The sequence below is a fragment of the Nannospalax galili genome, unplaced genomic scaffold, assembly GCF_000622305.1.
Source record: "Nannospalax galili isolate Female #2095 unplaced genomic scaffold, S.galili_v1.0 scaffold453, whole genome shotgun sequence".
Lineage (NCBI taxonomy): Eukaryota > Metazoa > Chordata > Mammalia > Rodentia > Spalacidae > Nannospalax > Nannospalax galili.
The window spans coordinates 653,227-668,671 of NW_008334081.1; the positions used below are offsets into that span (position 1 = coordinate 653,227).

The 15,445-nt window shown below is 53.0% G+C and overlaps 1 protein-coding gene across 9 annotated transcripts in view; it reads right to left on the bottom strand.

Annotated features, from left to right (window-relative positions):
* The window catches only part of Hdac4 (histone deacetylase 4), a 268,268-nt gene that overhangs the window by 31,942 nt on the left and 220,881 nt on the right, over nucleotides 1-15,445 (bottom strand). For 7 of the 9 annotated variants that reach the window (XM_017797164.2, XM_029561628.1, XM_029561630.1 and 4 more), the window contains 4 exons: nucleotides 12,003-12,123; nucleotides 6,701-6,747; nucleotides 2,995-3,102; nucleotides 779-834 (listed from right to left, as the gene is read on the bottom strand). In XM_017797164.2, coding sequence (XP_017652653.1) covers nucleotides 779-834; nucleotides 2,995-3,102; nucleotides 6,701-6,747; nucleotides 12,003-12,123 — 332 coding nt within the window. The remainder of the gene's footprint in view (nucleotides 1-778; nucleotides 835-2,994; nucleotides 3,103-6,700; nucleotides 6,748-12,002; nucleotides 12,124-15,445) is intronic. The other 2 variants (XM_029561632.1, XM_029561633.1) reach the window with 1 other exon arrangement.

Below are 15,445 nucleotides of genomic sequence, written 5' to 3' on the forward strand. Positions count from 1 at the left end.
TGGAACTTTAGAACAACGTACTCAAAGGATCAAGAGAACAAGCTACGGAAGTGAACTGGAAAGCTGTGGTCTGTGTCTCTTTTCTCAGAAGTCCTGCTGGCCTGCTGAGCTCCACGTGGTGTGCGCTGGGAGCCCTCACAGCACCAGGCTCTGGAACTCAAAACCATACCCCGCCGGCTGCCGACACTACAGTGGATCTCCATCAAGATCCTTGCTGCACCGCGTGGGGGCTGAGCCCTACTGACCCTACCCCAGGTCTGTACCTGACGCAGATCTTATTAACAGTGCTGCATCTGGGATGAGTCACATTCCACCTTGCCCCAGGCCTCAGACATGCAGGTGGTCAGAGTGTCTAGATGCTGGCCTGTGGACGTGACTCTGCTGTGGCCTCGTCTGTACCTAACAGTCAGCAGCTCAGGTAAAGGTCACACAGGAAGTGGCTCATGCTTCTGACCCCAACTGCTGCACAGCAATGCAGTCATGCTAACCTGAAGGAGCACGCCCAGTGTCCTCTACCAAAGGTGACACGTTCGCTGGCTGACGCCCCGGGTGCCTTTCTCACGTCTCCCTCCAGAGCCATCTCTGTTAGGCCCACTGAGAAGCCAACAAGCTTCGGGGCTTACACTCCTCATCTGCCTTGTGGTTCTCAAACTGCATGTCTAAATGAGGGCAGGAACTGACACACCCTGCACAAGGTCTTTCAGCTCTTCCCGGGACCCTCAGATGCCCACCCAACCTTGTCACTCACGCTCCCTGTCCGCCTGCTGTGTCCACTCACATGGGTGTGCTCTCCTCGGCATGGTGTCCTGGAGGGCGAACCACAGCAAAGCCATTCTGTAGATGACAGCAGACAGTAGGGCACAATGAGATGTTTCGTATGTACAAACATTCAGTAGACTCAGAATCCATGGGAGGACATGGTTTCCCATGCCTCCCAACCCCATGACATGGATGGAACATGGCTGGCTGAGTCATGTAGGAAGCCTGGCTCCTTTCCTAAGGAGTCTGACTGGAAAGCCCTGTCTGAGGACAGACACCAAACCTGCTAGCTCTGTTTCCAAAGGATGTGGGCCAAGCCTACAGTCACTGCAAGGGGTGTGCCCACTGCTTGCCAGCAGCCTCATGGCAGACACACGGATAAAATAAAAAGAAGCTGTGCATGCTGTGCACGGCTGGAGCCCCAGGAGGGAACAGGAGCTCGACGCTAGTCTCAGCTACACTGCCAGGTTGAGGCTGACTTGGGCTACATGAGAGCTTCTCTCTCAGTCCTGAGAACAGAGGCAGCTGTGCTCATGCAGGTTGCTGACAGGCTACTGTCATGCCCCAGGACGTTGACATTATGCTCCAGGAGGTGTACTGCCCACCTCTGTCCTGACTGCAGCTTAGTGGAAAGCTCAGACGACACCCAATCCCACTCCCACCCAGAATCACTTCTAAGTTGGCACAGATGACATGGCTGCCTGGCTGTTCCCCATCGCTTACACCTTCTAGAACTCCAGAAACAATGATGGAACTGCTGCTGTGGTAATGGTCACCCAGGCCTCCTCCTCTCCCCAGCAACAGGAGTGGTGTGGTCAAGCTCTAAACTGAGCACAAAAGGGTTGGCCAACCCCTAACAACTGCTGGCATGATAAGTTGGCCACTCAGGACGGGACCAGGGCAGTGGTAAGGCTGAAGGGTAGACTCACATGGCAGATACTGCCCTGTCAGAGTCCATACTGCAAATTCGCTTCCGTATTCTTGTCCTGCACACTGTGATGAGTGCCTGGCCCTGGCTGCAGGCCTGGGCTTCTTAACAATCCTCAGGCTCCATTTGCCTCGTGCAATGAATGGAAAACCGTGCTGGCAGTGCAGCTGCCCAGCGTGGTGGGACTGCACTAGCGCTCACAAGGAGCACACGTGACCATCTGAGGGCCAGAGTTCCCCTGAAATGTCCCCATGAAGCGGCAAAGCTTCCACAGTACAAAGTCCCCACCTTCAGGTCCACAACTCTTAGCATCCCATGTTGAGTCAAGAAGAGAGGGTAGTGTTTCTAGGGCTGAGCCTAAGTGGGCTAGCTCCAGGATGCCTCTGTGTGATCTTGCTGTAAACTGAGGCAGACTCCCTTCCTTCACGGACATTTGTTTTCCTTGGAGGACAGAGGTAAGTGACGAGCATTCCAATTTGGGGAAATCTAAGACACTTCTCAAAAACTGAACAGGGCCTTTCATTTCCAAGAACAAGACAGGCAGGAGCTGTCCGTGGTAAGGCAGAGAGGCTGCGCCTGCCCCTCTGACCTGACAGTGACCCTGGCACAAGAAGGGGTCTCTCACAAGATGGGATGGCAGCATTCAAGGTTTCAGAAAACCTGATTTTCTGGCTAGGGTGCAATGAGCCACGACATGGGGTCTTAACTTTCTAAGTGCGGCCTGGTATGGTAAACACCCTGTGGTTGGGTGCTACACAACAGAAAGGAGGCCAAGGGGACTCTGACACACAGAACAGCCTAGCTGTGGCTCCAGGGCCCACACTACTCATTTTCAAGACCCGCCATGCACCAACACTGGCGTAGGTCAGAGTAGTTCTCCATTATCCACGAAGCCCACAGGAGGCTTGCTGTCCCTTGTCAGCCCCGATCTGCTCGAGGCCAGCAGCTCTTCACTAGTTTCATGTTGCTGCAAGGCAGGTGTGAATCCAGCTGCTGTCCATGATGCCAGATGCTACTGTTACTTGGGAATAAACACTTTGAAAACGTCTCAGTTTTAATTTCCCAGCAGATTCTTATTGCAGCAACAAAGGCTCGCTGGGTTCCTCAGCAACTAGGATGGGGTAAAGGGCTTCCCAACCCCGTCTCAGAATCTAAGCTACATTTTTTTAGCAGCATAGAAGCATCCACCTGTTATCCTGGACAGGGGCCACCTTGTACCAGTCCCCTCCACCCTCCATCAGAGGGAAATAGTGGTGGGCTGTCCCCTCGTCAAGCCCAACTCTGCAGAGCTCCAACTGACCACTGACCTTCAGCTCCCCCGTGGCTACTTTGAAGACCAGCTCCACCACACAGCCCACAGCCAGGCGGGCTGCTCCCGACGAGTGTACCTCATTCCAGATGGTGTCACTGTCCACCTGTGGAAACACCATTTCTCAGTGAGCCACATCCCCAACCGCTGTCACCACCACCCTGCGGGGCTGTATCTGGATCTCCCAAAGCCCCAGGATGCTAGGCTCTGCCCTTGAGCTGTACATGGGTCAGAGTCCCGTGCCAATTCTTTACCAGAGCAGATGCAGCCCATACGCAGATGTGCCAAAACATCAAACACAAAAACAAGAGTGCGTATCAGAAATATCACGCTTCCACCCTCTAGGGCATCCTTTCTCCTCGCTGCTTCAACTGACCTGGGCCTGACAGGAGGGATGCCAAGCTACTGAGTTCCTTACTTTTCTAAGTGCAACTGGAGCTAAGAGTTATGTCAATAAGCAGCAAAATGAAGAAGAAAAAGTATGATCAGCGGCTCTATTCTGTGCTGAGTTGAACTAAGAGCTCCTATTCTGGCCTGAGAGCAATTAAATGAGACTGGGGTAGGGGTGTGATGAGAACCACCATTTCCTTCCCAGGTGGTGGTCAGGTGGCCTGTTAGCTTCCACTTCAAACAGCAAGCAGGGTTAACCAGTTCACCGACTGGCTTGGGCACAGGAGAACATACTTAACAATATATATATTTTTAATTACATTTATTTATATGTGTGTCTTTGTGAAACAGCATAGGTGTGGATGTCAGAAGACACTTTGCAGAAGTCAGTTCTCTCCTTCTACCATGTGGGTCCCAGGGATTGGGTCATCAAACTTAGAAACAAGTGTCCTTACCTGCTGAGTCCAGGAGAATGTATTTTTAAGGTCTGGCTAGCAGGAGACCCACTACTGGGCTCTCAGGGAAGTCCTAGGCAGGGTGTGGAGGGCTGCAATGCATAGGGCATAGAAACAGCTGCCTGCAGTGTGTCCTCTGAGGCTATGTGGAACCTGGGCCAGATGCAGAGACTTAGGTCCTTCTTAAGTGCTCTGGGAAAGGTGGTGTGGCTGTGCCCTAACAAGCTATTTAGCTAAATCAGAGGTTTGCCAGATCTTCAAATGTGCCTCCTCTGAGCACCCTAGGAGTTCAGAACAGGAGGCAGACCTACAACCACCCCTCCTCATCTCCAACATCGGCCTACAAAGCCATCCTGCCACCTGACAGGCAGTGATCACACGGTATGGAGGGAGGGCTCTCTTTGCAGGCAGCCTGGAAGCTTCACTCTCAGCGAGAGAGATGATTTAAAATTCCCTTCTAGGGGTGAAGACATTCCTGAGGAGGGAGCTCAGTATAGGCTATTCTCTTCAACAGTCAAACTGCTGTTCTCTAAATAGCTTCCAAATGTCAAAAAAAGTTCATCTTGTAGGGCTGCTGGTGGCATCGATACCCAATGGTTAGGGACTGGCCTGCACTGTAAATACTGAAGGACCTCTGTGCAGACCGGCTCTGGCTACTTACACCAGCTGGAGAATCGAGTTATTACAATCAGCTCATTATAACCAAAGGCAGACAGACCAGGAGACACACTCTACCAGCTGTCCACCCTCTAGGGGGCAGCAGCGTCCCAGGCAGCCCAGGCCAGAGGCTGCATTCAGGAGGCCCTGGACTCAATGCTCATTTCCTTCCAAACGTGAGGAAGGAGCCTGGCTTTAGGAGCTCAGGTAAACCTTGGAGAAGGGATGATACGTGGCATTCACAATTCCACAGAGCTTTCTGTAGACTGCTATTCTGGCCATCACAGGGTAGGATCTGCAGCCTGGTCAAGCCCCTCCTAGAACAATCCCCAAGGCAGGCTCTTAGGCTGCTCTGAGACCTGACAGGACCCTCCTGTGTTTTGATCCAATGGCTTTTTGTTCACCAGCTGTGGCTCAGGCTTCAAATGGTACTGGGGGCGGCCCTGTTTAGTCAGGGTGGTGATGCTAATGCAGAGTGGGACCTACAGAAAAGAGCATTACAGGAGAGACAGAGGAAAGGGAAACACAGGAAGCATCAGAGAAATGGAAAATAGGTAACCGAGGGTGTGGTGAATTGGGGTGGGTGCTGTGAGGCAGGAGGCTTAAGCTGCAGGCAGGAGGGGCAGAGGACAGCACAGTCCAGACCACAATCCCAGGTGGGGCTGGAGGCAGGAGCAGAGAAACTCAAGGATACGAAGTCCTCATTAATTTGAAACTCGTAATAATGAGACGAGCAAAACAGAAGTTTCTTTTATTTGGTTTGAAAAAAAAAGGTCAAAATTTCAAATCTCTATCTAATAGAGCTAAGGCCAGCAGAATCTTAAACTCGGAAGGGATGGCTACAGTCTAAATGGTAACAGGGGATGGCTCTTGGGCATATGCCTCCTCATCCCATGCTGGCCTCAGTTCTCCCACAGCATCTGCACTGGCCCTCCTGACACTCCAGGGAGCTGGCTCTGGAAGGAACTGAGTCCTTGACCAAACCAGAGTGTCAGCCTGCTTTCCTGCTGCAGGCCCCATGGGAAAGGGCTTAAGATTCTTGCTTCCTTTTCTGGGTTGGGTCCCACAGGTTCCATTAGCAACTGTGTGCCCTGCATGTCTGCACCCTGCTGGTACGCTTGCTGTGTCTCAGATCTGGGGTTAGCACTGGAGAGGACTGCCTGGGTTCAACCCCCAGGTCTGAGCTCACATAGAGCCTTCATTTGCAAATTATAAATTCTGCCTTGCACAGGCCTGCTGTCTGCAGGGCAGTGCAAATCCAAATCTTTTCAAGTCTGGCCAAAAATTTGCCCCAAATTAAGAGATTGCAGCCTATTTACAATACAAAATAAAATAACTCTCAGAGGGCTTGGTGTGGCATGAATAAATGCCATTTATTCTCTTTCTGACGGGATAATTTTCAAAGCAGTGATTTCTGTAAAGACTCAGGAAGAAAACAATTTTGTTTCATTTCCATAACAGAATCCAGACCTCAGCTTCACCCCACGATCTGTGATCACACACAGACGGTACAGGTTGGCCGTGACAGCGCTTGGCTGCCTGCTGGCCCCACCCACACTGGCTTGTGATGGTCAGCAGACTGGCCAGGAAGCTTGGTCCCGTTTCATCCCAGAACTGCAGGACTGCTTGAGGGAGGCTGAGTGGGAGAGGTTAAGGCCTGCCCTATACAGGTGGATGGCTTGATGGGCAGTCAACTGCTACCTGTGTCCTAGCCTGCTCCACCAGTGACTAGGCTTCTCATACCACCTGCTTGTAGAAACCTGAGAGGCCGACACAGCCCAGTGAATATCTTACAAATGTCATGGGTCCATGGGTGACCTGGTTGCTGCACTGAAAAGTCTGTGTGGAGCGTCACGTTAGAAAGTGGACACAAACAAGCCCAGCCCACCCCAGGAAGCCTGTGACCTGCATGGACACAAGCACAGCACTGCTGGGACTGGGGAATGAGGTGCAGTCCACACACAGGGTGCAGCAGACATGTTGTCAGATGACCTTCCCCAAAGAAACATGCCCCCGAGTCTGGTGAAAAAATGCTCTCGGTTCCTTTGAAGGCCGACAAGGCACTGCCCGCCCCACAACCCTGTTTATGGAAAACACCTGGCAGCCATTAACCACTTAGAGGAGACCAAGGCAGTGATTTCTATGAGCACTGGGACTCTAAGAACAAACAGGACATTATCGACACATTAAAGAAATACTTACTCCGACACCACCACAAGGAAGCCTCACAAACATGGAGGTCAGTGAGCCTGTGGGAAGACGGAGAAGGTCAGAGGATGGGGCGGCATGGGCTCTGTGAGACATGGTACTGTGGCATCACGGAACCATCCTGCTTCCAAGGACTCTACTGCAAGCTCTAGGCACAGATTTGATGGCATCAGCAGCCATGAGACAGTTGCTCAGGCACTGGCAGGGTCTGGGAGCCCCAGGCTCAGCTCCATCTACTCCAGCCCCACTTACAAGACACTGCCCCTGGTTTCCCATAGTTCCATTTTCCATTCCTAATATGCCTCCAGGCTGTGTAGCTGCTGCAGACATCTCCAGCAGGGATGAAGGAAAGAGGCTACAAACTGAAGCCTCCAGAGAGCCTTCTGGACACCAAAGACATTCAGAGTAAGGAAAAGACAGGGCAGCCCCTCACTCATGGGACAGAACCACCCTGCTCCACAGTACTCATGCTTGCCCTCTCCAGGTGATGAAGGTGCTCCCAGGACGGGGATACCATGTTGGTCAAATGCAGATGACCAAGTTTGCTCCAGGTGGGCAAAGCCCAGGCTCTGACATGGCTCCCATCATTCAGAACTTAGACCGGGAGGCAATGCATGTTGCATTGGCTCCCAGAAGAGCACTGCTGCCCCTGGCTGCTGGTCCTTTGCCCCTTGTTCTGACTGGCCCAGCACTTCCCATGCTCCAGGAATCCCCATGCCTGCTACTGGCTGGATCTCAGAGGATCCGCAGGCAGTGTGATATCTGGACCAGGTAGGGCTGTGCCCACCTCTGGGAAGCCCACTTCCACCTCCTGCAGCTTGACTGACCGTAAGCACCTTGCTCCCTCTCTTGCTCTGGCAGTCCTTGGCCACCTGGTGATGTAAGCAGCAGCTGGGCTTTGAGAGAGTGGGGCCTGCCTGGACAGACTCCAGCCAGCAAAGCCTACCAGTGGCATGAGCTTGGTACATGGGAGGACAGTAGCTCCAGGATACTGGGAGGATTCCATGCTATGGTACCTGGGATGTGGCTCAGGAAGCCTCTGCTTAGAGCAAGATACACTTCACAGATGTCCCCAGTCAGGCCCGTCAAAACACTAGTGGACAGAGCTGACCTGGGTTCACTGCTTCAAGTTTCCCTACTCTGTAGAGGCCCCATGGTCTTCAATGAGGCTGGAGGCATGTCCTCTGCTGTGGTGCAATCACAGTGCTGCCCACATTCTAAGACTGGAGCAGTACACCAGTGCAGCACCACAAGGGCTGAGCCCCTCCCCGACAGGCAAAACCAGTCCCCGTTTAGTGGAGAGGCAAGCTGAGAGATAAGTGAGCCTGCTCCAAGCTGGTGTTCCCTTTGCAGCACTGAACCCCTGCTGCTGAGTGGCTGGCACGTCTGGGGGATGGATGACCTTGTCTACATTCTGGCTGGTATGTCCAGAGTGTGTGACCCGGCCTACTCCTGGCCTGCACCAGAGGCACAGAGGGACCGTGGACAGTGCGGGGACCAGGCTGCACTCACTGTGCCAACAGCACGCAGTGATCCCCAACTCTGCAGTTTCTGGAAGGTCAATACCCAAAGACCAGCTCGAGACCACCCTGCCCTTCTCCTGTCTCAACTGGCCAAGCACCCGGTCTGAGAGGTCCAGGGCTTGGTTCTTATTTGCATATACAAATATGGAAGGCAGAACAGCAGTACTAAATGCACATTGTCTTCAGCTGATTGGTATGCAGCAGGTACACACACTTTAAACTTTGCACACATGTGGCCTTACAGAAAGGGATCTTTATAGGGATAAAAGCTGGTCAGTAGGTCCATCCTTCTAAAAAAAATTATTTTTATTTATTATCATGTGTATGTGTGTATTGCCTTCATGTAGTGCAATGTCCGTGGAGGACAGAAGAGACTGTTGGATCCCCAGGAACTGGAGTTAACAGACAGTTGTTAGCTGCGATATGGGTGCTGGGATTTGACCCCAGGTCCTCTGCAAGAACAGCCAGTGTTCTTAACCGCTGAGCCATCTCTCTAGCCCCAAGTCCATCCTTCTGAGCACATAGGGAGCGGGGGGGGGGGGTGAGCAGGGCCTTGGAATAGGCTAAGGAGGAAAGTGTAGGTAGAAGCCTCATCAGCCTGCTTATTGCCTGCTCTTCCACAGCAGTCATGGGTCTGCTCCACACACTGAAGCCATAGCACAGAGCACCTGGCCTGTTACAAGGGCACTGCCATGGCCCCAAGGAAGCAGTGGGGCTGGGGTGATGCTGGAGTAGCTCTTTCCCTATCACTACCTATTCCAACACAGGAACAGCAGTGGTATGACATCAAGAGTTTGTTCCCACAGGTCGTGGTGGCCAGGGCTATGAGATTTCCCTTTGAAATGATCATCAACACTATCTACATGAAAGCTGTCTGTCATTGGACTATTTTCATGGCAGCAACAAAGGAAAAAGGAACTTCCTCAGATACTAACCAAGAAAACACACCATTGAGTGGGTGGCAGGGCCATGCTCTTGACAAGGAAATGCTTTGGTAACAGACTCCAGAGTCTTAAGTGTCCCCCTCACCAGCTGTCCCCAAGAGACCATTCTCTACAGTATCCTCCACCCTCAGCCTAGGCCGTAGCCTAGCTCTGGTGTCCATGGATTGGGGTCAATCATCTGAACCAGGCTGCAAAATCTTCCCGAAGCCTGGTCTGGACCTTAAACCACCTCCTCTGGTCTACTCAGCAGACTTCTGGCTGGTGTTTCGGGAAGGGGGTGGGGAGGGAAAGACCACCGGCTTGGCCTCTACAATCCTACCTTGCTGTTGGAGCCAGCCTTCCAGAGGCCTGCCAGCAACAGCTCCCTTGCCGGGGGCTCTACAGGCCTGTCCTGCTCCACAACCACCCCTGGCCAGGCTCTCTCCTTCCAGCACAGGTGCCACATGTCACCCTATTCCCTGGGATGGTGACTAGACCACAATGACCCCAGCCGCTTCAGTCAAGCTTGTCCATGTGGAATTTCACATTAATGAAGAACTACAGAGGGCTTTTGCACAAGGCATAGACATTTGTAGACTGGATTTAAAGAGAAAAGAAAAACCACAGTACTGTTTAAGCATCTAATTACAGATACATTAACAGAACTTGGGATGGCTGCTAACTATTACTATGTCTGAAGAACTTAGGGACTTTTAAAGTTTTCTGGTTAGGACAAAGCAGAAACTGAAACACGGTCCGGCATGGTGAGGAGGCGATGGACTAGGAACTGCCCCTTCGCTGTAAAAGTGCAGAGCCTAGTGGGAAGGAAAAGGTCACTGAGCGAGCGTCTCAGATGGGCACCACCTGCACGTAACGACAGTGTGTGACACCATAGTCACTGGCACCGCTGCTGGGAACAGGGATGTGTATGCTCTCAAACAAATGTGTAAGCACTCAAATGTCTAAGCACTCAAAGTGAGCCCACTGCTGGCCGTGAGCTGAGGACCAGCCTTCCAAGGGCACTTTCCTTACTCCACAGGACAGACACTGTCTAGCTACATACTTCTGTTCTGATAACCTGTCTTGAGCCTGGTTTGAAACTAGCTTAAGAACCTGGAAAATTCTCTTGTTGGTAATCTTGGCAGGTTGCGGCACAATGTGTCAGGAGAGTGTTTTCCTAGCCAACCCCATCCAGCTCTTGGGAAACAGAACCTGTTCTTCAACTCCCACTGGCTGTTGAAGTAGCACAGGAGATGGGCAAAGGCCCTGTTTCAATCTGGGATCAACACGCTGCCTCACCTGGTTGAGAGCATCCTAGGCACCAAGAGGTGGAGTGAGTAAAACTTGGGGGGTGGGCCCTGCTTATAGCCTAAGTCAACAGCATGTGGCACTTTGGTCACATCACCCCAGGCTGTCCTCCGAACCCTACTATGAGGGGTTGCCTCTGGGATGGGCCTTCTGCCTGCTTGGCAGATTCCTGCTTAGTCTCATTCAGGCCAGCAGAGTGTGTCCTCCAGTGGCTGAGGAAGAACGCATGAGGGATCAGACTCTGGGGCTGTAGAGGTCTCCGCTGTTCTGCTCCCCCTCCTGTCTGCCCAGTAGCTCGGCTGGGTGAAGACAAGAGGAGAACAGCTCGCGCTCATACCAGGTCCCTCCAAGGCCTTGCAGCACCTCATCTTGTCCTGCTGCTGGCTCTTTTGACTGCTCTGGTGCTGCATGCTATGGTCTTACGATGGCTGGTAAGCTGGCAAGAGGCACCCTGCAGTCCTAACATCAGCCCCACCCCTGCCCTCGCCACCTCCTTGACACCTCTGACAGGACCTGCGCCACAGCAGACCCCGGTCCTCTCCTTTTGCTGCCCTTGTGGGAGATCTCCTGTCTGTCCTCCAGCCCAGGGGATGGGCTCCTTTTGAACGTCCACATCCTCCCAGCATCCTGCACTTCCTTCTTTGCTGCTGTGCTCGATCACAGCATCTCCCTCCTCAAGATCACTCAGTACAGCTTTGGTCCCCTGGCTCCTTCCCCAGTCTCAGTCTCTAGCTGCCCAACAGGCACCGTTCAGGGAAACCTCATCCCCCTGCTATCTGTTCCTGACCAAGTGTGGCGTCCATGACAGCAGCTTAGGACTGGCAGTGGCTCAGAAGAGGGAGTCTAAAATGGGGGGATAGGGAGCAGAGAACTCCCCTGCTAGTGTCCTTTGGACTGCCTAAGCTCTTGAAGAGGGGTCTCCTGACTTCTGCTTGAGGATGAAGGTGATGGGAAGGCTGAGCTGGAGATGAGCTTGGTGCCCAGCTCAGGGACCCCTGCTGTGGGGCCATCAGCCCTGGTTCTGGCCCCACTGTCTGCAGACCTGGTATCTGAGCTGTTGGGGGTCTGTGAGGGTGAGCCAGGTAGGCTGGCTCTGCAGAGTGCACTCAGGAATCACACAGGGCCCCACGGAGTTTGCCGAAAGCCCACCTGTTCTGAATGGAGATCCTAGTGGTGAGGCAGAAGAAGCCTCCGCTAGCCAGTACTGGCCACACGGGGGAGGGGGCGTCTGCCTAGCAGGGTCAAGACAGCTTCCCAGTTTGCAGCCCATGATGATTACATGGCCAGGTCTGGGACTCTCCAGGCCTTGTCTCAGATTTACTCTTCTTTAAATGTCCTAGGAGTAGGGCAAGGGCTGGGCACCTGTGGCCTCAAGCATTCCCAATCCACCCCAGCACCCAGATTGTGGTTCTAGGTTCCTTTGCACCTGTGGTTTTCCTTAACGGGAGCACAAAGCCTGGGACTGGAGGCCATAGGGGCCGTGGGTTGGAAACATCTCATGGAGATCAAACCTGGTAGGGATGTAAGGAAGGACTCGAGTACCTAGAAGTTTCTTACTGTCCAGTTTCTGCCTGTTGAGCGGGTTTGTGCCATAGAGTAGTGTGTGGGCCTCCGAGTGCACCGTCTGCAGTTCCTCTAGTGTGGCCTTCCGTCCACGGATGCACTGTTGGGACACAAGGTGAGAGGACATCTCTGTAATGGCTGCCATCTCCACTTAGACAATGCCTTTGCCCCAAAGGAAACAGCTCGATGATAACAGGCACACGGTTACCGGGTTGTTACAGATGAAAACCAAACATCACCTATCACAGTTCTCTAAAATATTTTAAGATATTTTAGAAAGCTTGCATTTTAATCACACCTTTGAAAAACATTTAGAAAGATAATTCTAGCCTTCAACGTTTTACCCTTCACTCTCACAAAAATGATGAGCCAACAAATTACTTTGCTTTCTGACTGCCAGGATCTGGGCCTAAAACAGCAGGAACTGTCAGAGGTGGATGAGCTGCCTTCTGGGCTGCTCCTATGTACTCTCAACACCAGTTCACAGCAGCCTCCCTGTATGGTATACAGGGGTCTGTGCTTGCTTCGGGAGGTAACTGAATCTCTTGTCTGTCTGAAGTTTGAAACTTCATTAAGTAACTCCTGAGCCAGTTTCAGGTATCTAGAAATCAGCATAAAAGTGCCCACTCTTCAGCTGAGTTATGCACCTCACCTAGGACGACAGTGGTTTATGACACAAGACAAAGTCAGTATTTTATAGGGAAATGATTTCCTAGGGGTCCCCATCACTTAGGAGGCTGTTGCAGGGATCTGGTCTCTTGACCGCTTGTCCACTTGTCTAACAGAGAAGGAAAGGGCTGACTCAGCAGAGCTCAGTAGGGATGGCAGTGGCAGGTGCCCTGGTGTTCTGGGACTTCCTGTGGAGGCCATGTCTGCCATGAGTTCCTTAAGCCAGCTCTTCTCTATTAAGCCCTTTGATCGAGAAGAAAAGGTAGAGCCTTCTAACCATGGAAAGCAAGCTACCATCCCACCTACAACCTGGATCATTCCTTCTTAGGCAAGGTGGGAGGGATGCACACACTGCTGTCACCTGCTCTCACATCTCAACACTGCAGGAGGACACAGGGCAGCCAACACAGAGCCTATCTGTACAGAAAGCGAGTGGGCAAGGCTGTGCTTTGGGAAGCTGGAAGGCATCTGGCACAAGATGGCAGAAAGACCTAGGTTACGTCAGGGACTATGAGGGAAGGACAAGGCCATGTTCCCCTCTACACCTAGGGCCGGATCTGTAGATGAGGGCTTGAAGTACAACCATAACGATTTTCAATTAGACCAGAGGAAGAACTTCTAAAACAAGTGTTAGAACGAACCCTTATCAACACGAGAGAGAGGAGGAAAGACACAGGACCCACTTTGCAAGCTGTACAGGACACTTGGAGACACTCTCCCATCCCTGTCTTCTGTCTCTCCTTTCAGTGTTCTGCACAGTAGCCCACGGATGTGAAGCAGATGTCCCTGCCAGGGGGACCTGGGCTCTGTGTCATGGACCCTGAGCCCTCACTGGCCTATCTTCTCCTTCCTGTACCATGCCCACCGCATCCTGGAAGACGAAGAGAACTCGGTCTTGATGCAGACTCCGCTGAGGAATGGTGGGCCAGAGACCCAACCTGGCTTCCGGATCTCAGAAATTCTCTAGAGACTTCTAAGGGTCCTGTGTGAACGGCTGCTCCCTAGACATGTCTGTCTGAGCGTGTGCTCAGTAGCTGGGCCAACATGGTGTGGTCCTAGTCCTGCAGGATGGCCTCCCAGTAGAGGACGTGGGGCCTGAAGAGAGGACTTCCCATCTTAGTTCACGGTCCTCACGGGTGTGCTGAGCTCCAAGGAGCAATGCAAGGGCAGGAGCCCACCCACAAGGTCCTCACCCTGAGGTGCAGACCAGGCTCTAGTCTCAGTGTGGTAGTTGGGAGCCTGGAGGACAGTGCAGCACAATTGTTTGATTTCTCTGTCAGGCATCGACTCCAAAGATGACGTCCCAGGACCCAGGCTGCCAGCCAGATCACCCTGGGAGCCTGGGGTCAACATATACTCTTCTGGACACCACGAGGGGCAGCCATGGTAAGCTTTTCAGACTTGTGATTAGGGAGCGTTCATCCAGGGAACCTGTTGGTGCTTCTCTTGCCGTCACTGGTGCGAAGTCCCCTCCTGTCCCAGCCTGCCTCTCCCCAGGCTCTTACCACCTCTGCTCTGATCCTCTCTCACCTCACCTCTGCCCCTGGCTCAGACATGGCCAGTGCTTACCCCTGCCTTCACATGGGCAAAATGGAAGGTAAGGGGTCGCCCTGCTGTCCTGGAGCGTTTGCACTCTCACCCCTACCTGGCTCCATGTGCTTTCTTGGCTGCGATTCTGCCTCAGAGCCCTGTCTGAGTAGACTCTCCCAGGAGGGGCCAAGGGAGCAGCATTCATGAATGCTGGCAACAGAAGGGTGCCCCTGGGCAGCATCTGGATGGGGGGGCCGCTGGACCAGAGTTCGAGGAAAGAGGATTTTCCTCAAGGCTTGCGCATGCTGGACAATGCTGCCCCCTAGTGGTGTAGCATCCTGGCCATATTTCTGAAGCAGGTGCCTGAGGCCTTACCTCTCACAGTGTATTACTGCCTACCCAGACGGCCTTGAGGAGAGGGTGTGGCCTGATGTTGGACACCCCCAAACACACTGTATAATGAAAGTAAGTAAAGCATGCCGGGGTCATGTGAGCTCTTAGCTGACCTCAACTCTGAATGCGCCAGTATGTAAGGGAGGGGCAGGTAGGCTTACAGAGCAGAAATGGAAACCTCACTGCTCCAGGAGGTGCTTGCCAGTCCCTGATGGGAAACTTGAGCCCTAGCCTGTACCAATGTTCAGGCTGACTTGAGGAATAGACTGGGAAAGTTTCTCTAGTTGGGAAGAGGACACAGCAGGCTCTCCTGGCAGGCACTGAAGGTTACCGGTAATCCTGGAAGGCGGGTGCTGCCAGCCCTACTGCCCAGATGGGGCAAAGAAGCCTGCCCAAGGCCACCAGCTCCTGGGTACTGAGCCCTTGTCTCTGTGCCTGCACCACACAGGCCAGTCCCTCTTCCTCAGGGCTCAGAACCCCTGACTGCACAGGAACTGCACACTTGCTGGACCACCTGTGGAGAACCAGAAGTTCAACTCAATCTTGTTGAGCCTTCTGCCTGAGCCCAGCTCTGCTGTGGACTGGTGTGGGCCACACACTCGTTCCCACTAGCAGGTGGACCAGCCTTTCCGTCTGAGAACAATCACGGTAGCCAGGGAAACCGAAGACCAGTATCCAGAGACACACCACCAAGACCTCCCCACACAGCTTCTGGGGAGCATCCTGGGAAGTGACAGGGAGGAAGGCAAGGACAGCCATGGGAGTGAGCAAGGACAAGATTCATAAGCCCAGACATGCGGGTCTGAGGGCCACAGGACAGGTCCACAGCC